Below are 21,114 nucleotides of genomic sequence, written 5' to 3'. Positions count from 1 at the left end.
CAGATTTTGTTAAGGGAAGATTGATCAGCACTGTATTTAACAAAATCAGCACGTATACCATCTAGTTCAAGTAGATCAACATTATTACAACAGACAGCCATCACAACTAAAACGCGCACTAAACCACGAATTTGAACGATAATCTTTTGCTTAGTTAAAAAGCATAATCATAATCAAAACATGCAATTTGCAACAATCTTTTTCTCTTGAAATAACAGACATTTTTTTTTTGTTTTAAGGACTCGAATTCGAACACGGCTATTAAGACCATGAAAAAAACTTTGAAGAACAAAATGAACTCATGTTAGTTTTCATCAATAACATTTGGTCGCTGTAGTACGTAATATTGGCAGTCTTTTGTTTCATTCAAGTTTAACGTTTTGGTTGGATGCGCTTACATTGTAAACATGATCTACTTCATCAAGGGTATTTCCACTCGTTGTCTTTTATGTTAAAAAAAAAAAACTTGCTGAAATTCACGTTAAACATTTTATCCAGCGAAAAGAAGCGCTCGGGCAAGTAACTGGGAATGAAGTACAGAGAGAGGACGAGCTCAAGTGGAGGATTATATTTACTAGATCATGTAATGCGATAAAGCTGTTCAATTAGCAGGATTAAAAAAAGAAACAAGACAGCGGCATTGATTTTTTTTTCCCTTTTTTAAAACTTGTGTTTCGCTATTCCATTTTGTTTGTTTGTTTTTTTTTTATTTTTGGTTCGTTATGCAATAGAATGCGCGCGCAAATCTCTATATATACATAATATATACTTGTATATCAAATATTGATTGCGAAATTAGAAACCGCGAAGGAGCTACGCGGTTTGCGATCGAGGGAAGGATTTGAACTGGTTGCCAAAAAGCAGATACCGAGAAATCTCTCGCTCTTAATACGGCCAACTTCAATCTCTTTCAAAGCGACAAGCTTTTCTATTAATTAAATAGACGTTGGTAAAAGCCCCCCTTTCCCAAATTACATCCTATTGTAATTTTCCTTATGGAGATATCGATTTTTTTATTGTTGTTCATTTGGGAAACAAAGGAGTCGGGGCACGATGTCGATCCGGAGGGCGGAAAGGAGGAGAGGCGTGTCCACGACACTGACCAAAACACGCAAAGATACTGTACACATGCCGCACACAATCGGGCAAAATGAAATGTAATGGCTTTGCGAGAAAACCGTGTCACGCAACAGCGTGATAATAAGCCTTGCACGCCCCCTGTTTTACAGATCCATTGTCAACTGCTACGAGACGAAAAATATTTGAGATATTTATAGAAACCGTTTGTTTAGGCTATTACAAGCTAGGGCATCATAAAAAAAAAAAAACTACCGTCATTGTTTGTTTTACCATGCAAACCTTTTTTTTTTTTATGGATGAAACTAAACTGCGTGGTAGCTGCTGTCGTCACTTCGTCTCGTCTTGCCAACAAAACAGAGGCAACCCGAATTGTTTCTGCTGCGTTTCAAAGGTTTGCTTAGGCCTTCCTCTTTTTTGCGTTCAGCAATATATTTGTCGTAGAAATCGCGCTCTTTCAGGTACCAGACGGGCGGCCAGCGGTGATGCGCCAAGTGAGCCTGGTTCTCCGAGTGCAACGACTTGAGAATCTTTGGTGCTTTTCTACACAGCGTATTGTAGTTGGTCGACAAGTAAGTTAGGCACCAGTCGGCCAGCTGGTCAGCATTGTGAATCTAATTTTCCAAAAACATTTCACATCGTAAAATTCTACGATTAAATATTCAGAATGTAAAGAAGTACTTGACAAGGCTCGAGGAGCATGAGGCACTCCATGGTGACTTCGCCGCCTGCATCAACGATTCGCTGCATTTCGGCCACCATGTAACTTTCGACCAGCTGGACCAAACGAGAGAGACAAAGACGATTGGCTAATTCGACCAATGGCACACAGGAAACGGCCTGCAACGGTGGGATCCTGTCCGTGTAGATATAATGTAACAATTGGCGGAAAGTGGTCTCACTCACGCCCGGCATTTGCACCTATGGATAGGGGAAGAAAAATTCATTTTGAAAGAATTAAAATAAAAGAAAAGAAAAACGAATATTGAAAATCTTGTAGAAAAGAACTTGCCACTTTGGCTGAGCTCTCGCGGAAATCGCCGGCGAACATGGCGTCCATGACGTCGCAGCGGGCCATCAATAAAGGTCGATGAGCTGGGCAACTGCCATCGTCCAGCAGGAAGTGCACGTCGGCGTAGAGGCCTTGATTCAAGCTGAGTTCCAATAAGCGGGATCGAATCATCTACAAATGAAACGGATAGAGAAAAAAAAAAAAGCCGGTCATGGCCGTCATTTTGGAGCTTCGATTATGATTGAAATCTGCGCCTAAAAAAAACAGTGCTTTGCAGTGCCATTCAATAACTGAATTTGGTAATTAAAAAAGAGACACATCAACGAAGCAGAGTAGAAGATAACCTGTCTATACTGCAGGCGTACATCGTTATTGAGGAACTCTTCGTGTATGTGAACATTGTGGATAAAAGCCAACAGCTCGGGAAGGTCGAGGAATTCCGCTGCTTGTCGAATTTCCTAAATTGTAAATTCAAAGAAAGAAAAGAAAAATGATTAAACATAAACGGGCCGAACACTTGACTCCATGCCAAATGTCCAATCGCGAAAGATATGTCAACGTTTTAGCTCTTACCAGCAGCAAAGACATCGGAAGCGACTGAAGGATTTCAAAAAACAAAATGTATGGGATAAAGGATCACGAATCAAAGTGAAAACAAATCTGTGGCATTTACATTTTAAGGATATTTGTTTTATTTTTTTTTTATAATGAACGGAGAAATGATTTGAAATCTATGTAATGATCTCACCTGGAGTGGACAGAGGCGAGTGTCGATTTGGCCCGTGTAGATGAAGCACAAACATTGGCGCATGGCGTTTGGCGTGACGATTTTGGTCAGCGTCACGACCGTCTGCGTCGACACGCACGGCCGGCCTCTGTGGTCCATCCCCTGGCACTGTTCCACGCTGATCGACTGGACAGCCGGATGGTAAATTTCACGGCTAAACTGCGGACAGCGGAGGTCGTTGGTATAGGCAGAAGAAGTCAACTACAAACAAAATGTTTGAAATGTCAATCAATCGCCTTGATTTTGAGGGATGAAATAAACCTGAAAGCTGCAGCGACGTTTTAATTTTTCTTTGATGCGATTAGATAAACGCAAATAATGCGTCCTATCGACGTCCAGCAGACATTCGGTCTCTTCGCTGTGGTAACTGCTGCCGCCCGACGCTGACGTATCGCCCACGCTGCTGACCTATTCGAATGACAAGCGGAAAAATTGGCGGCTGAGCTATTAATAGAGAAATATTCACGCAATCCCATGCATACCATGCTGCAGTCGCTGGAGGATCTCGTGCCAATATCGGAGCAATTAATATCACTATTGGCCGCCGTGGCGATGAGCCGGGCCAGGGAAGGTGCTGCGGCGGCGATGTAGAACCGATGCGCCGAGAAGCCCACGCTCCCCGTGATGAATATCACATCCGTGTACGCCTTTTGAACGAAAACAACGACAATAACAGCCATAATAAAAATTTAGGACGGAGGTGGGCGTGCCCGCAAACGCAAAAGGCATCACTTACAATCTAGAGGCGGACACGGAAATCAATAAAACAACAACATGTCTCGCGTTTACTCTACCTGCCGAGCATAGAGTGTTTGAAAATTTTCAAAATAAGTGCTGGCCGAGACGTACATATCAGGGTAGCACGGTTTGGGCGGGCAAAATGGAGCCTTGACATGGAATACAACCAGAATTTAGTTTACTCTTCCGATCGATAATGTAAAATGTGTCGATTTTTTACTTGCAGTAACGGCCGCTGAACGCGTTTGAAACCGGCCAGCCAAAACCTCTGTTGTCGTCGGGAGACCAAAGCGGCCCGGATGGCATTCTCGAACACCGAGTTCACCCCGTAATAGGTCAACACACTGAACACAATCGAGATTTAAAAGGAGAAGAAGACAAATGATAACAACGAAAACAAACAAACAGAAAATGCAAGGAAGATTGATAATTTACCTGGTTTCGTAATAGGGAAGGCCAAGGTCGGATGCGATGGCTCTCGCTTGGTCCGGCATGACGAGGTCGCACTCTTTGGTCGGCCTACTTCAGTGAAGCAACGTCCACGATTTCCATCGGCCCGGCACATAAAGGAAAAGAAATGAAACAAAGACCGATGTAATCCGGCAAGTCGCGTAGCCATTTGATCACCATGGCAACCGGAATGCGTTGAACAGTGAAATGGCAAAAAAGAAGCCAAACAAAGAAAAAAATGAAGGAAAATGAGGGTCGGAAAAAAAAAATAATGAAAGAGGGACAACCATTTGGACAATTGCCAAGGCGATTTCGAATCAATTCTCCACCCGACGTCATCTAGTCAATCCATACGGATTCATCAAAAGTAACTTCTTTTTTCTTCCTATATCTTAACATTTTTGTTTTTCATTTGTTCTTGGCACATATCCACTGTGGCATCGCTTGTCATTATCTTAGCCGCTCATTGTTACCAAAACAATTTCACGTTTCAACTTTATTGCTTCCGCCATCATTTGGCGTTATTTGCCACTTCTGCGGGATAAGCACTGGAGGTGTCCAAGGTGGAGAGCGCATCGCACGCAAAGGATGATGAGCTATAATGGCTCGCCTTACCGCATAAAAGGGTTGCGATCCTTGAAATAGGACAAGTAGGTCTCGTCGCAGTACATGAAACGCAGGTCGTTCTTGCAGCCGACGAGCAATACGGGCGTGTTGGGACAAAAGCGGCGGATCTCCGGCAGCCACATGGCCTTGCAGTTGCGCAGCGATTTGGGATTGCCGATGGAGAAGCACAGCAAAACGACGTCGGATCTATAAGCCAAGATAAAACCATACACATACACATAAAATTAAAAATACGAAATGATTAAAGAAAATAAGCAATTTCATTATTATTTTTAGTAGGTCATCAGGGTTTCACGGAGAAACCCCAAAATTTTTTTGACGGAACATTTCAGACCAATAGAAAAAAAAAAAAATAGGATCTTCGACATCCGGCCCGGGTTTTTTTTTTGCCGTATCGTGAAAAGCTGAACTTCCTTTACGGTCTGAACGTGCTGGAAGCCTTTTGTTTGTGGCTTTCAGTCTACAGCAAAAACCGGAAGCCGCAAACTCTTAAATTGATCTCTTCTTCTTCTTCTTTTTTTTTTTTGTGCTGTCCCTTCGTTCGAGCAAGACGCGCAGGCATTTCCCTCAGCAATTTGCGACAGAAATAGTTTAACAGGCTGCCGCCTCGAGCGTTTATAAAGATTGGCACAAATCAAATTAGCTCTGTTGGCTGAACGTAACGATTGGAACAGAGTCGAATAAACAATAGGATCAAATTTATTCCGCCTTATTGAAAGAAATCGAAGAAATTCTTAGATCACGACATCTACGAGCCTTCTTGGAATGATGGGACTCCAATCAGCATTCAATCCCCCCTCCAAAATGTATTCTAGTTATTATCTGCTAACGTTACAGTTGATTCCCATAGAACTGGCCTTCTTTGCGCAGCCAATACGTTTTTTTTTTGCAAAGTGCAAGTAGTCGCTTTTTTAACTGAAATGTGGCAAACTTTTTTTTCCGCCCATTGGGGGGGGGGGGGGGACAGAACCGACAGACGTAAGGACGGAATGGATCAATACTAAGTTGGCGGACTCGTGCATTTAAGAAGTGCTTCTTGATCGACTTCACCACGTCATCGCTTCAAATAGAAAGGAAGGCGTTCGCAAAGTCAAGATCTACTTGACTTCATACCCGTTCGGTATAAAGGTAATTTTTAAAAAAGGGCCTCACGTGAGAACTGCCATCGGCATACACCACAACAAATTTGCGTGACGAGATCAATTTCTTTTGCCATTTGATATCCATTTTTTTTTTTTTACTCTCGCAGCAATTATTTTAAAGACAGAGATGAATGACTAACCGCAAAGTTATAAGCTAGTCCGGTGATTACAAGTAGCGATAATCAAAATACGTCACCTCATCCATCCGTTTTGGCAAATCAAAGACAAACAAACAAAAAGGGAGGCGCACGAAGTACAAAAATAGAAATAAAATAGAAAAAGAGACCATGTATGGTTTCGTACACATCAAGGTCGCTAACCGAAGGATATCAGCAAAATCCTTTTACGCATAAGGTGCGCGTGACGCAACGCCTTATAGGGAAAAGGCACGGCGGCTTTGGATATTTAAAACCAAATTTTAAAAGACACTAATGTTCTGTAGAGGAGTTGAAACAAGTCATTAATTATAAGCGTGTAGGATGTTTCGTATACCTTCCATAGGCGAAACGCCGGTCTTTTTCATGGTCGCCGAACGTGTCCCAAAGTCGGAGAGAAACGTTGACGCCGTCTACCACCTCCCACGAACGTTCCAGGACCTGTCAGCAATGCACGACAAAAAAAAAAGAAGAATGTAATTCAAGATTTAAAAAGACCACAGAACGACCGGCTGTAAATAGTTGGTGGGCTGTCCTTGTTGCGGCAAAATGAAGAAACATCGCGCTACAACCAAAATAATTTCCTTTTGTTTTTGTTTTTCTAGAAAGAAATCACGCCTCGTCGTGGAACTGAAAAAGAGCGACAACCCCATGGCCTCGAAAAACAAACGAGAGATCGACTGTTCTAGCTCACTGGTTACGAACATTATAAGGCTCCCCAAAACCAGTCAATCCACCATCCTGGAACCTTGGGAACAGATGAGAAAAAAAAAAAAGAAAAGGGAATAGTTTTCAGAGGTGCAGTCGGTTTTTACAAGTGCCCTTGAAATTCTTGTAAAACACTTGGAAACCTTCGTCTATAAATTCCTCCGTTTTCTTTCCGCCCGTCTGTCCCTTAAAATTCGAGGACATTCTATCCGCCCGTCCGAAAATTTGCAGCCGATAAAGTAACCACAAAATCCTAATGAAAAAAAAGCGGGGGGTGCTGTGTTTAAAGTGCGGAAACGATTCGCCTGACGACGCCCTTTTGCAAAATAGACAAAAAAAAAAAAAATAAGGAAGAACAAGCAAAAAGAATGTTCGTTGACAACACATACATTTGTTTAAGGCATTCACGTGTAACGAGGCGAACCGAGCGGAACTATTGACGACATGTAGGTCGTGATAAGAATGCAATCGGGGCAAATGTCGAGCTAATCCGCATATTAGATTGAGAGGGGTTGGTGGTCGATGATCCGGCCGAAAACAAAAAGAGCTGATGATGGTAATTTTATATCGTTAGAAAGCAGACGGATAGCATAAAAAAAATATAAAAATTAAGAGAAAATCCAACGAACCCAAAAAACTAGCAAGGGAGGAGGCATTTCGAGTTTCTAGTACTACGCGCATGGCGTTTGAAATGGTATGGCAAATCAGTATTGTATAGGTAACAGGATCACGCGTGTCAAACTGAAACGAGGGCGCATCGAATGAAGTCGGATCATGTGATTTTTATGACTCACCTTTTGCATTTGATATTGCAGTGTTAATATTCTCAACGAGATAAAGAATAAGCAACCCACAAAAATCACGAGTTTAAAAAAGAAAGGGCATTAAATGTCATCACGATGACGCGTTAACACAAACCGGGAGATATTTGTGGAACAATCAAAGCGCAATGGGCCGTCGTGAAGATGAAGGTGTTCTCTTTTTTTTTTTTTCATTTCGTATCTGCAATCACCTCTTTGTAGATACGGTACTGGTCGATGGCCCAGACGGTGGGCACGTGCGTGTTAAGCAGCTGGGTGAGCGAGACCTTCTTATTGCAGGCCCTGGCGCAGATGAGGCGCGTCTTCCCGACGGCCGTGTCGCCGACCACGACGCATTTCACCAATTCCTGATTCGACAGCTCGTTATCCATCATTATTGTGCCGATTTTGATATTTGATTGTGATGCCGACGTGTGTTCGCCAGTCCATCACCGCTCTGCGATTTCCGCGCACTTTTCCCCGATATCCAGCACCTGCTCAACGTCCTGTAATTCAAAATTCACGAAAAATCAAATGAATTATTCATGAGAAAACGCTAGTCAGTCTATTAATGGACACCCCACCCCACCCTCCAAAAAAAGAAAAAAGAAGACAAATGCGATTTATAAAAGGAAGGATGGCGCACCCCACACATGACCTTAACGACGATGTAACATGAGGTCGTGTGTTGTTGAATAAAGAGACAAGGAACTACGCACATTTGTTTTTAAATGGGAAGATTGCTTCTGGAATGCGTCGCCATAGCAGCATCAAATATCAAAAGTTAGCAATAACAAACAAAAACAATGGCCAAAGGCGAATCTTTAAAAATGATTTGTTTTGTTTTGTTTGTTTTGTTTTTTTTTCAATTTTTTAGAAATGGAAAAACCAGAATTAAAAAACGTTATCGGCCGGAAGTGAGTTAACTGGTTAACCAACAAAAAAAAAGGGTTTCATTCAAGCGGAAACAAAGCCCCATACAATACACTTTATCTTTTACAGACTTTTCTGAGCCTCTTTTTTTAAATGAGTGCCATAGAAAAGGAAATTGCACAGCTACGTGTTTTTGCTTCAGATACAGAAATGTCTCAACACAATGGCTTCCCATCGTCAAAAAGAAAAAAAAATGGAAGGGGCTTTTACATCCGAAGTGATCAAGAGTTGGTCCGAATGAAGAGGAAACGCGTCGGTCCATAACAGAACCGGATAAAAAGGGAAAAAAAGAGTAGGAAAGATCAGTAAAGGATTTGACGACGATACAAAAAAAAAAATGCGCTCTAATAGCTTTTTTTTTTCAATCGTAAAAGAGCGACGACGACATTCGCTATAGAATAAATCTACTAGTCACGATCGTGATATTATGGAAAAGAAAAAAAAAGCGAAGGTCGATGACGGCCGAATAGAAGAAAGGGGGGGGGGGGAAGCGTGGCCATTGACAGAACGAAGACATTCGACAGATTAAATAAAAATACTAAAGAATGTAATACCTTTGTTCATGTGGTCTAAATTGGACGGGGACTATTTTCAGGGAAGCGTCTAGATTTCATTACGTTTTATTTCTGTGTGTGCATGCTTTTTTTTTTTTGTTTAAAAAGGAGACGTCATTGCAAACGTTGGGATGGACGATCAGCCGATGCTAGGATTTTGTGTTCTGGAGGAACCGTGCGGGAGCGAAAAGAGCGGGGATGCAGCAAATCACACAACGACAGGCACAACGTACAACAATTTCAAACACACACACGAAAAATTTTTGAAAAATAAAATGAATGAAACGAGTTTTGTTTTGAAAGAAAAAAAAAAGAAAAATCTATTATGCAAAACATATTTGCATCGATTAACGACGTTTGTTTCTGGAATTTGAAAAATTCAGATCGACATCGTTCGACTCTTACCCCGCGTTTGCCCAGGTGGGTCTTGGATTCGGACGCGTCAGCTGAGGCCATTTGACCAGCAGCCAATTGGAACAACTAGTCACGTCAAACAAACTATTCTTCGTGCACACCGAGTACCACCTGTTGAACACCGGGTTAGTTCTCCCGTAAACTTTGCTTGGGACACTACGACGATTGCCGGAAGGATTCATCCACAATGGACGAGTATCGGGCCACTCGGAACAAATGAATGGCAAATAAGAATTTCGTTTCTTTCTTTACTCGGGATTCACGATTTTTAAATATCACGAAGAAGGCTGCACCAGCGCAAAAATGAAAGAGAAAAGAAAACAAAGAAAACAAGGAAGGAAAGTTGTGGAACGAGTATTTTGAAGGTTGGACCCGAAGGGAACGACTGGACTGCGTATGAGCCAATTGAGCAGCTGATATACGTATAAACGCAGACACAGGCACACTGCACGCAGAGAACTCGGTATTATCCTATCGCCGCTCCCACAAACGGGAAAAGAGGGGCGGAGAGACAAGAACACGATAGACGCTTCTGCTCGGCTGATCATAAGACCATCCAGAAATTTTCTGAACAAGGTCAACGAACCACAAGATCTTTTAAAAAAAAAAAAAAAAAAAAAAAAAGGAGGGAAATGCCTGAAAAAAAAAAATAGACAGTCAGTTCTGCTAAATAAATTTTTTTTTTGTTGAAATGAAAATTTAATCGAGTCGAACGGGTCGTCAGATACACGCTTATGTAAATACAGATTATATGGGCGAGGCCACCTTCGTTCAATGACGTCGAATGGCTGACGACATGTTGCGGACGAATTGCATGGCTGGTTTCACCACCACCTGCACTTTCAAAGTCTTTCTCTGCTATTGCATTTGATTGCAATTTTTCTACCACTTCCCCCCCCCCCCACACTCTATTGTGTTAAAACGTCCAACGTGGTACACGTGAAAAAAGTCACGTAACGCCGTTTTTTTTTTGGCCACGATCCTATCTGTTGAATCACGCCGAGAAACCCAAACCGCCAGTTTTTTTTGCTTTCGATCAAAATGGAAACTAACCAGCAATTGACAATTAGACCATGTCACACAATTTAAACATTCCAATCTCAATACAGAAATTTAAAAAAGGAAATGACCACATTCCAGATACGTCATTGTCTAACTTATCTAACACTAGCGCAATTTGATAGAAAATAATTATAAATAACAGAAAGCTCAAAGTTCGGCACGCCGGCCAAAGGTAAAATGCAATACAATCAATTTCGACTGTGTCGGCCATAGTTACCGATTCTTTTATTTCATTACGCAAAATATTATAAGCAGCCACGTACGAAAAAAAAAAAAAAAAAAAAAACGATTGGCCAAATAATCATCGTCTGGTTCCTGTTTTCAAGTGATAGCAACAAGCCCAACGACAAAGCCTTGATTGGACACTATTTCTCTTCGATTAAAGTAGTTGCTTTTTTTTTAGCCAGCCGTTTATCATCAACGTCGCAGCTGCTTATTACAAACTTTTCTATTTTTTTTTGTGTGTGCGTTCCACCCCGTGTTCAATCGCGAAGAGGGATTACACGTAGGGCAAAGGGCGCTATACTCTTCCAGCTGCTAAGCGGATGGTAACTGCATTCAATCCAACTAGTCCATATTTGATTACCGACGAATGACGACTACCGATGTACAAGAGGATTTTCGGGAACGGATCTTTAGTCAAACACATCTACAACAGGAGAACGAGAGAGAGAAGGCCTGCGAAATATTACCCTATATCTTTTGATAGACAAGAGTTTGCATGTTGGACCGTCAGCTGGCCTAGTCCGTCTTTTTTTGTTTGTTAGTTCACATACGCATCATCCCTCTTCCTCTTTTACTTTTAGACCTTTTTCCTTTTTTTTTGTCATGTTCTGATATTGATCCATGCAACGAGGAGACAGGGTATAACGACCACACCGATCGAAAACACAGCGGTTGGAAGTCCTTGTCGCATAGCTCTTAGCTGTTTTTCCCAATAAAAAAAAAAAAAAAAAAAAAGAAGATTCCCTTTTCTTTTCCTTTTTTTTATCGCTTCCCATTCCTGTGGGTTGTACCGGATCGCATCCGGAGCAAAAGTCTACCCAATTTTGCGTCTACGTTTTTACCTTTCCTCGATATAAAAGAAACATACATCACTTATCCCCCCCCCCCCCTGTCAATAAAGATTCCTTGAAAAGTTTTTTCACATATATCAAAGCTCGGGAATTCTCTCCCTATCTCTATTGCATTTATTGTTTTTGTGTGTGTGTGTGTGTGTGTTGGAGCTATAGTTCTATTATAGCCGGTTGAACTCACCGGTAAGATCAACGTCTCAACGCCACTTTCGTTTCTCTTGTTTTTATCGTTCGCTTTGCACAAATCGCTTTAGTGTTACGGTAAAAAGTTATTTGATTTGCCTGGTTATCTATACTTATCTATTGGTAGGAAGTAGCACTCATTTCAAACTGCGCACGTCAAACACACAAAATTACCATACTATCAATGAGATAGTGAAGTGATTGAAGGGGGAGGACGACTACTCTATTTCATCCAAATGTACATAGATGTTGCCTTTCATATTCAAAACAGGGCGATCTAATCACCCTATTATCATCGTTATTATTCACGTACGTGAATAATTAAAAAAAATTGAAGTACCGGGACCAGCAAAGAAGGAAAACGTTCAAGTTAAAACCAATCCCATTGCAATCGAGTTAATCTGCAACAACAGATTTCTTTTTTTTTTTTTTAGAACGCGATGTTCAACATCAATTTGAAAATCACTTGGCTCTATTAACGTAGGATCACGGCCGCTGTGCATTTGGGCCATAATGAGCCCCGCAAATGGTTTTTGACTACACCCAACACACATACACACAGCAAGAAGGGAAGAGCTCCACATTTTTTTTCTTGGTTAAGAAATTAGCGTTGCTGGCAGGCGTCCAATTGCACAGAAGCACTTTGCAAAAGCATTTGCTGACTTTTCCAGACATGCTTGTTTATTTATTATCAATCTTTTGTTTTTGTTTGCTTTTGTACCCATACTAAAAATACGTTCGTGTGTAACGCCTTTGTAGGATCGGACGCATTTTTCGTAGTTGTTTTTGCCAAAAAATAAGTGCCAGATCATCATCTCGTGATTCTTGGCTTCGAAAAAAAAAATAAAAGGATTGTTCGCAGTTATGAGAGGGAAAGAAAAACTTTTACAAGGAGGGAAATAAACGCTTCACAATTAAAAGTTCGAGCTGCAAGCGGAAGGTTCGCATAGTTATTTCGTTCGTTGCAAGTAGCCCAGAGCTCCGGGAGTTCAAGTGAAGCTTATTGGACATTGATTCCAACAGCATCGGCTGACTTGATACTAACGAATCAATTCTTTATACTGTTATTAATAATTTCTTACTGTCTGATAGGAGCGGAGGGGAATACCGTCGTTTGTCAGCAGCCACTGCAAAGAGGCGGGGCATAAAAGATCAGACAAGGTCATTATTTAAAGGTAATAAATATCCTCCAGAACGGCTTTCAAATTGATCAGATAGATACATTTCTCCTATTTCTGGTGAAATGCGTTCTTCAAACAATTAATGAGAAATGAAAGATTGAAAAAAAAGCCCATTAATCTTATAGCTCCATATAATATTTAAAAATGGCAGAAGATTATCGAATTATTGCAAGATGCCTAGCGTGAAAATGCCAGATACAAACAAAAAAGTGGGGCCAGAGGGACAAATGCAAATAATGTGCAGTGCCTGATCTGCATGCTTGGAGGGCACAGGTTGTAGAGATCTCATTAGCCATGCCAATGAGAGTGCTAAGAAGAAACCCGATGGGTCAATACTGTTGAAACTCCGGCCTTTTTTAATGCACGCGCACGATTTGTTTTGTATGCCTGCAAAAGTATGGAGCCGCCAAGATGGAAAGCAGACACACACACACACACACACACAAACATAACTTAATTGTACAATGCGCCGGCGAGTTTCAGTGGGATTCCATCAACATACAAATTGTAATCTAATAACGATGAAAGATTCAACGAGTCTGTGCCAAAGTTTGCAAGAGTATTGATCAAACTGCGAATACGACGATTCTTTTTCTTTTTTTGCACCTTTCAAAGTTTACTCCTATCATTTTGGTTGCAATTCTACATCGAAGAAATGTAAAAAAAGAAAAAATTTGCAACTTGACAAGGTGCTACTTCCCTTGCGTGTGAACAGTTCATTCATGCCTCGCGCACAGAATTTCATGGTAGATGTAAACAGGCAAGTAAGAATCGCTGTTAAAGCTTAAAACTTTGAGAAAATTCGTTTCCTACAAATCCCCATCGAATAAAAAACAAGAATAGAAACGAAAACATGCCTAACTCAAAATCCGTCGTGTTTGTGACTTACTTTCTGTCATTATCAGCAGCTTCGCCTGTGATTTCAATCACAAACGAATAAAAACACAGAGGAGAAACACACACACACATGTACAGAATTCTTTGAATGACGCAAACACAACGAATGTCTTGATTGGGACGAGCTCGGCTTGATGACGTTTGGAAGCCCCGACTGGATCAGCCGCACTGATCTTTTTGTTACAGATACATTTTTCTTTTGAAATTCTCCCTGTTGTCCGCCTTCACTGCTCACGGGCACTGCTTTTGGGTTCGAGACACGCACGTGCAAAGTTGTTGCTGGCGTCGCTCACGCTAACGTGGGCGGAGACCTGACTGAAAGCCACGCAGGAGTCTGCGTCGCCAGATCCCGTCCGTTCCCTTTTTTTTTCTCAGACAGGCGTTATGATAGCTATCGACACCAACCCGACATAACATTAATATGGAAAAGAATTACGACATTACTTGAGCCTTTAATACGCCCATAGTCAAACGATGGATATCTACTTTCAGTTTCACAACAAGTGGAAATCAACGGTTCTTTTAGTTTAATCGAAATTGGGCTTTCCTTGAATGTAATTTTACTTTACAGTACAACGGGAATAAAAGGAATCATTCGTCGCACGAACCTGTCAAATTGAATTAGATTTTCACGTGCAAAATTCGGCAGTTTTTTTTTCAGACTGATAGACAGACGAAAAATATATGACGGTGAATGGCGAATTGCTTCCACGACAATGTTGGGTATCGAAAGATAGGCAATCGGTGGGTTTTCTGTGACGTCAACGACATCGATCCGCCCGCCTAGCTTTTGTTTCGTCTAGAGCTGATAGCGCTGTTTCTTTTATCATCGAAAGACTCCCCTCATCGTCACAATGTATCGCCTAATTCCATTTTGTTACTGCCGATATCAGCTTTAATATTGTCACTTATTGCAATCCCATGTGAATTTTACCTACAGACGATTCTCTTTGTTTCGTACGAAATGGAAAACGTGAAATAAAAAGAATTGTGCGAGATCCCGCGAGATCGTCAATTGAGATCGAGGCGCCTATGATTGTAATGGGCGACCCTAATTCCCGAGCTGTCATCTAGCGGCGACTTTTAACAAAAATTTTGTAAACAATCAAATCCACCCGCTCGACCGACCTTGCTTGGGCTCCAAAATGTGCCCATATCGATCGAGTGAAAAACTTAGTCATGAAACAAGACTTCAATTTCCTGCTCTACGTCTAGCTTTAACCTTCAAAATTTTTTGGAAGATTGCCAACAGAAACTTGCTTGAGCACATCATCTGCTGGCCAAGACCTTGACCCTAGGGCTATGAAGTACTGACTACGTGAATGTTTGCCAATTTCTATTTCCTTACCTGATGGCTGTAACTTCTATACGACATCTTTGACGAACCGGACGTTCAACATGTTGAGTGGCCTTGGAAACACGTGAAGGTAATTCGGTAAACTGACGATGGGTAGATGAAGCACAGGAGAGTAGATAACAACTACGACTCCGCAGAAGACACTGATCGTCTCGAATGAAACGCTGCCAAAGTTTTGCCGACCGATCGAAGCGCCACTCTGACGCACTGCAGCTCAACCAATGTTGACTCGGGCACGTTGAGATGGAAACTGAAAACCTAAAGCGAAATAAAAATTTCTTTATCACAAAAGTTTCCTGCGATATATGTCATTTAACTTTCTAATCAGACGTGAAAAAAATGATGGAAATAAAAAATGAAGCAATAAAGTATAGATACCGATCCAATTGTCAATCCGTGTAGTGTAATTAAGAGGCTAATGCTAAATAACTGACAGGTATAATGCGTCACAACTTGACATTGTTCTTTCGCCAATACGTACGAAATTCTGGGCTGGGCGGGTGTGATTTTCCATTTGCTTGTTTGTTTTTTTAATTTTTAATGGTATGAATATCACGTATGTCCTTGATGGATAGTAGAAGTGTGATTCGAAGAGCGATTGTCGTGTAAATTTTTTTGTTTGTCTATTTCTCCTGCGTATTTGGATTCTACAGGACGAATAATGGAAGCTAGTATCGCCTCTAGTGGCCTTCTCGGGTAATACGTGCTCGGATCGTCATTTGTTTTTACAAAAGAAAAATAATGTCATCCGCAGACCAAAAAAGTTTAAACTTTACACGCTTGATTTATTCAACGTCATTTAGCAATTTGGTTTGTAGTTGGCTGTCTTGCCTATTAATCGGACTATTAGGAGTAAAGGGAAATGAGATCATGCTTCACTCTTCTCAGTAGATTTTTAAAATTAGAATGAGTTACACGTCGAAATTGGATGCCAATGTAGACGGTAACAGTTCTCTTAGCACGGGCTCGTTAGCGATACTCGATGACGAACATCCCACATCATTGGCCAATTTGCCAACTGATATTTTATTACACATTTTTGCAATGTGTGGGCAGCGTTGGTGGCCTTCCATTGCTCAAGTCTGTCACCGATTTTATACCATATTGGGAACAGATAGTTTCCTCTGGGAACAAGTAACAAGGCAGCTCCTGCTTGTTAATCAGTCATCTTCAATTTTTCGATCCAAGTAAGCCAAGACATATTAGCATTGATTCTTTCACATTGGTTTTTTCCCCTTTGCATTACAGGAATCACAGCTCTTTATCTGCACAACTAAGATTCAGAATTTACAATCACTGGAAAACAGGGGTCTGTCTGGTTAAACCAGTTGTGTCAGTTCGTGAAAAGTGAGACTATTATATAAATTCTTTTTACACTATTCTACTTAGAATATCAGCATCTAAAGCTCTATCTAAAAATTCCAGACATGTACTTCCATGGTTGGTTCTGAAATCTGATGTGCTTTGGGTTGGAACAGGTAAATGAGAAAAAGCTTTGTATCCCCATTGTTTTAACATAAGAAAAAGAATGTACTAACCTTAAAATATGTAATAATAAAACTGTAAATTACATCTAGGAAGTCATATCAGAGCATATCCTAGGATCCAACCATGTGCTTTTCTTCACAGTAAATCTTTACGGGGGAGAATGAGACCAACTCTTAATCTTTCTAGTTCTAGAGGAGATTTGAGTCGGTTTACCGTCAAAAGTGGGGATGAAGATGTGGTCGTTGCGGGCGATACGTAATATTCTTTGTGTTGTTATTTACGGTTTCAATGTTTCAATCCATTCGGTTTAGAAATGGATCCATTTTCATTTGGAGGGCATCTACAGGAAGACTGCAATTTAAAAAAACAAATTGCCATTCATCCGACGTTGCCGCTGTCAACGTATTCAACAATGTGATTGTGTCTGGAGGGAGAGACAAATTTGTCAAGGTATGAAGCTAGAGTATATTTTCTTACCATTGTTGTTTAACGTCAAATGTGTTATTGTTTCATTAGGTACTTCGATTTGACCATTCAATTTCATATCATAGTTGGAAAAGTATTTATACCGCTGAAGAGATTTATTTAGATGACAGAATATTGTCGCTTGATATCGACCCATCCGGTACCTTATTGTGTACGGGGACTGCTGGACATGGTGGTGTTCCACCGTCTCATTTGTTTGACTTGACAACGTACGTAAAGCACTCGGATTCGACCTTGTTTGATTATGAAGACATCAGTCATTAACCGCGACTAAACGGCTTTCCATTTTTAGTGGTGCCTTAATTTGTCCCCTACGGAGACATTTTCGAGTCGGCGAAGGTGTTTATGACGTGCATTTTGAATCGCCTAACGAAGTACTGACGGGTGATTTCAACTCCGCCTTACGCCTTTGGGATTTGAGGTGAATTTTTTTTTTTTAATTTAGTGATTTTTCACATGGATTGACGGTTCTAACGTTTTCTTCCCCCAATAATTCAGAACCCAAAGCAATGTCTCGGTATGGGACGATCCTCACGATTCCGCTATCAATTGTATTGCAACTGACAACAATATGACCATCTTGACGGGAACAGCGACGCATGGAGGAATCCGCCTTTGGGATAAGAGACAAACGCGATGTGTTCAACTTTATTACGTTAAACCTGAATTGCGGTCACCTGTCTATAGTTTAGATTTCGATTCATCCGAAATGTATACGGCTCTCGATACTTCGATCCTGGGTTTCGATTTCAGCGGTGGCAATAGGAAGCCTACCAAAGATTTGGTAGTTTACCCGTGTAACTAATTAAATCGGTTGTTCCAATTATTAAAACAATTCTTTTATGTTTATTTAACCTTTCAAAGAATGCAAAGAAAATTAAAAATTCCCCAAATGATGTAAACTTCTGCTTTGTGTGAAGTTGTGTGAATACTACAATGTTTTTTAAATTACGAATATGAGTAAACAAAGGGGTTTGCACTTTTTCAGTGTGGAATTTTAAAAGAGGTGCATGCTGGCGAAATTGTCTTTGTTCTTGTAGACCGGGCCCCATGCTCCGTACTTTTGGGAGTCCATCTTCTGACCCGACGAATAACTTTTCGACGAGTCGTAGTGCTGCTTAACGCCAATTTGGCTGTAAGACCTGCGCATTTTTTTTCACCCCACAAAAGAAACAATTAAGAAATGATAGAATTGATTTCACATCCGTCGTTACCTGCCAGCCGCTGGATCGCTCACGTATCCAGTGTCTTTGCGTGAGACGGCCGTGTTGACATTCATCTGAGATTTGGATCCGGATTCTTGCACCATTTTCGTGTTTGGCAAAACTAAATATACCGAAGGAAGACGAAGAAAAATTAAATACGATTGAGATTTGGCTACGGATAACATTGAATGGTTTGCACACGAGGAACTAAAGTTGCATCAAGTCTCGGTTTGACTATCGACCGGCAAGATCTGCCTACGAATATGCAGGACGAGCATGGCTTTATATATGGTACCATTTGAATATCCCAGTGAGGCTGGGAACCTTGATCCGCTTTTGCAAATAATCTTCACAGTCGAAAAGGAAATCCTGGCTAGCCAGTGAACAAGGTCTCCATTCAACCTCACTACTTCCCTTGTTACGCTAGAAAGGGTTTTCTCCATTTTCCCATTTTCTTTTCCTTGTTTGCATACGTCTCGGTAAACTTTCAGCGTTGTAAATATCCTTCAGTATAAATCCGCAGGCGGTTGCTTTAAAAGACAAAGAATTTCGAATCAAGAGATCACGTACTGTACACGTGATCGCGAAACCGGCCAGGGACTAGTCATCACGAGCCACACCAAAAAACCATGGAAGCAACTGTTTTGGTTACCCTCTATACGTCCTGCCTTTCCCCGTGAAATCTACTTTAAAAAACGCAGAACTTTTAAACAGCAAATCGCTCGAGGCCCCTGATGACCTCAAAAAAGGAAAAAGCCCAACTGACGAAACGAGTAGATTTTTCTTTTTTGCTTTTCGTCAGTTGTTTTGAACCTGCCATTTAGGGTATTGCAACAGAGCAGAAGAACCAGACGCGACATGGAGACAAAGGAAAAAAAAAAGCAAATGGATGCTCACCTCAAGGAACGTAGTGAAGCAACGTCAAAACCTGTGAACAAGAAAGACAACGAAATTTGATTTATCGCAGTTATTTGACAAAATGTTACACAGTTTTTACGACTTACCCTTAATTCTTTTTGATTGCCTGAGTTTCCCAGACGGCTGCCCAGGAGGGATTGTAGGTTTTTATTTAAACTACGAAAGCAGAAAAAAAGGAAAGATAATGTAATAACAGCCTAACCATAGTAATTTTGCATAAGCGAACTTGGAAACGAAACCAAGAGATAAGAAAAACAAAACAATCAGCTGATTTCTTACTTGGCGTTAAGTAGCAGCAGCAAGTCGTAGCTTGAGAGAGGGAAGTTCTTCATTAACACGAATGCTTTGTACTAGTAAATCATAATTTAGAGATGATCGAAGTAAATAGCTTCCGTTGATGATCAAACAAGTTAGAGGTGAGACAGAAGCGAATGAGTTGACTGACCGATTCTAAACAATGTCGGAAGGTTGACTGTGCTGGATCAGAGAGAAGGGTCGGCCATTTATACCCCCACGCCGTACAGACCGGTGGGGTAACCGTTCACTCTGAACGTGTGTTTTGACTTGAAACTCCTAGACTAGAGGAGATGGAGGACAGAAGGAGGAGAGGGTGGGGAGGGACCTGTGCGATAGGACTTTTCTTCGTTTTTTAGTTATTTTTAAGGAAAACGCCCCTGAGTGCCAGTAAGTAGAAAAAGAAGGTGCACGGAATATACATTTTCTTTCAAGAAACAAAAATAAAAGGCCATTGGACCACCTGTTGCTATCCCCCTGAAGATATATTTGGCACGTGCAATAAATCACGTACAGTTTGCATCATTCTCAACATTGTCGATTTGCCTTTGTTTTGTTGTCTTAGTTAAGAAATCTACGAAGTTTTTGTCTTTTGTAGACCACAAACAAGAGTATAGATTTCAATACAACTGCGTATCAACAGTGGAGAAAGCTAAAGTTCATTTTTGAGTTCTGCTGGCTCGAAAAGTTGTTCCACGAACGGTATTATTCTCTCATCTCTTTCACTGTTCACCGGCTGTGTTTTTTAAAAAGCTTTTATATGTCTTTCGCCGATCATGTGGCTAGCCTTAGAGAGGGTATTTTAGTAAAATGGCCTTTATGTTGAAACTAGCTTCCTATGTCTTTCAATTACATTCTCCCATGTTTGTAAGCAGCTGAGACACACAAAGCCAAGACCTTGTCTCAACTAAAACATCTTCCAGCCTTAACCCACTTGGTTTTAACATTTTAATCACACTCTTTTTTGCGCACAAACCAGACACTTTTGCCAAACGAAACGACTGAGAACAATCGCTGAAAGCTAAGGAAACATATTGCTGGTGAATCGAGGACCAGACAGATCCAGTTACTACTGGTTTCACGTTCGCTCCTCCCGTCTTTTGGGACGGCTACCGCATTATTAAATGCTTTACATTTCCAGCCTTGACATTTCTTTGTACAGTCGATCCATTTTACTATTAAATATGGAACTCAGATCTGCTTTCTTTTACACTCGACATAATTAGAAGAACACAAAAAAAAAAAAAAAAAGAAAGTGGAAAGGAAAATCTGGCTCATGCTTTACAAGTCTATCATTTTAACGTGTAAAATCAGTTTCGGGATTTGTCCTTGTCCTCCATCATGCTGAAGTTTGTGTTCTTGATGTTTTAATATCTCAGGCTCCTTGAAACCAAATGTATTCTTGAACTTCCGCGCACGGATTTCTCCTCGTTATGGAAGAAAAACGTTTTTTTGTTTGGTATTTCACGAAAGAAATCGTTTGGTATCCAATTAGACTCCTACCATCATTTTGAAAGTTAACATCGTGCGTACGAAAAAGGAAGATGCTGCAACGAACACTGTGGTTTTC

General features: G+C 40.9%; 2 protein-coding genes and 1 long non-coding RNA gene across 6 annotated transcripts; 1 reads left to right on the top strand and 2 right to left on the bottom strand.

Moving 5' to 3' along the window:
• Positions 1-18: 18 nt before the first annotated feature.
• On the bottom strand, positions 19-9,623 carry LOC130685297 (rho-related BTB domain-containing protein 1-like). Of its 4 annotated transcripts, none has more exons than XM_059494438.1 (14): positions 9,389-9,623; positions 7,709-7,864; positions 6,326-6,429; positions 4,680-4,877; positions 4,050-4,136; positions 3,835-3,958; positions 3,671-3,763; positions 3,359-3,523; positions 3,138-3,284; positions 2,838-3,077; positions 2,455-2,547; positions 2,090-2,260; positions 1,759-1,998; positions 19-1,691 (listed from the first exon to the last, which is right to left on the bottom strand). In XM_059494438.1, the coding sequence occupies exons 1-14, from the start codon at positions 9,437-9,439 to the stop codon at positions 1,383-1,385; spliced, it is 2,178 nt and encodes a 725-aa protein (XP_059350421.1). In that variant the 5' UTR covers positions 9,440-9,623; the 3' UTR covers positions 19-1,382. The 4 variants fall into 4 exon arrangements, with proteins under 4 accessions (XP_059350421.1, XP_057364566.1, XP_059350422.1 ...); XM_057508583.2 differs by having other exon boundaries at positions 2,434-2,547; positions 9,389-9,622; XM_059494439.1 differs by having other exon boundaries at positions 2,434-2,547; positions 7,709-8,002; positions 9,389-9,621.
• A 6,202-nt stretch (positions 9,624-15,825) lies between these two features.
• LOC130685254 (F-box/WD repeat-containing protein 4-like) lies at positions 15,826-17,957 on the top strand. Its single transcript, XM_057508524.2, has 8 exons — positions 15,826-16,340; positions 16,402-16,500; positions 16,579-16,631; positions 16,731-16,896; positions 16,953-17,091; positions 17,158-17,336; positions 17,420-17,548; positions 17,626-17,957. The coding sequence occupies exons 1-8, from the start codon at positions 16,060-16,062 to the stop codon at positions 17,930-17,932; spliced, it is 1,353 nt and encodes a 450-aa protein (XP_057364507.1). The 5' UTR covers positions 15,826-16,059; the 3' UTR covers positions 17,933-17,957.
• LOC130685311 (uncharacterized) lies at positions 17,951-20,022 on the bottom strand. The gene is made up of 6 exons (XR_008999568.2): positions 20,008-20,022; positions 19,530-19,924; positions 19,337-19,406; positions 19,230-19,260; positions 18,342-18,453; positions 17,951-18,269 (listed from the first exon to the last, which is right to left on the bottom strand). It is a non-coding gene; the product is annotated as an uncharacterized LOC130685311 (long non-coding RNA).
• Positions 20,023-21,114: the final 1,092 nt, after the last annotated feature.

The sequence above is a fragment of the Daphnia carinata genome, chromosome 3, assembly GCF_022539665.2.
Source record: "Daphnia carinata strain CSIRO-1 chromosome 3, CSIRO_AGI_Dcar_HiC_V3, whole genome shotgun sequence".
Classification (NCBI taxonomy): Eukaryota; Metazoa; Arthropoda; class Branchiopoda; order Diplostraca; family Daphniidae; genus Daphnia; species Daphnia carinata.
This window is presented reverse-complemented; position numbering and strand designations above follow the sequence as displayed.

Coding starts and splice junctions, on each gene's coding strand:
- LOC130685254 (XM_057508524.2), top strand. CDS start 16,060: ATGAGTTACACGTCGAAATTGGATGCCAATGTAGACGGTAACAGTTCT. Junction 16,341..16,401: donor TCTTCAATTTTTCGATCCAA/GTAAGCCAAGAC, acceptor TTTGCATTACAG/GAATCACAGCTCTTTATCTG. Junction 16,897..16,952: donor GTGGTCGTTGCGGGCGATAC/GTAATATTCTTT, acceptor CATTCGGTTTAG/AAATGGATCCATTTTCATTT.
- LOC130685297 (XM_057508583.2), bottom strand. CDS start 9,439: ATGGCCTCAGCTGACGCGTCCGAATCCAAGACCCACCTGGGCAAACGC. Junction 2,261..2,433: donor TACGCCTGCAGTATAGACAG/GTTATCTTCTAC, acceptor TTTCATTTGTAG/ATGATTCGATCCCGCTTATT. Junction 1,999..2,089: donor GCGAGAGCTCAGCCAAAGTG/GCAAGTTCTTTT, acceptor CCCTATCCATAG/GTGCAAATGCCGGGCGTGAG.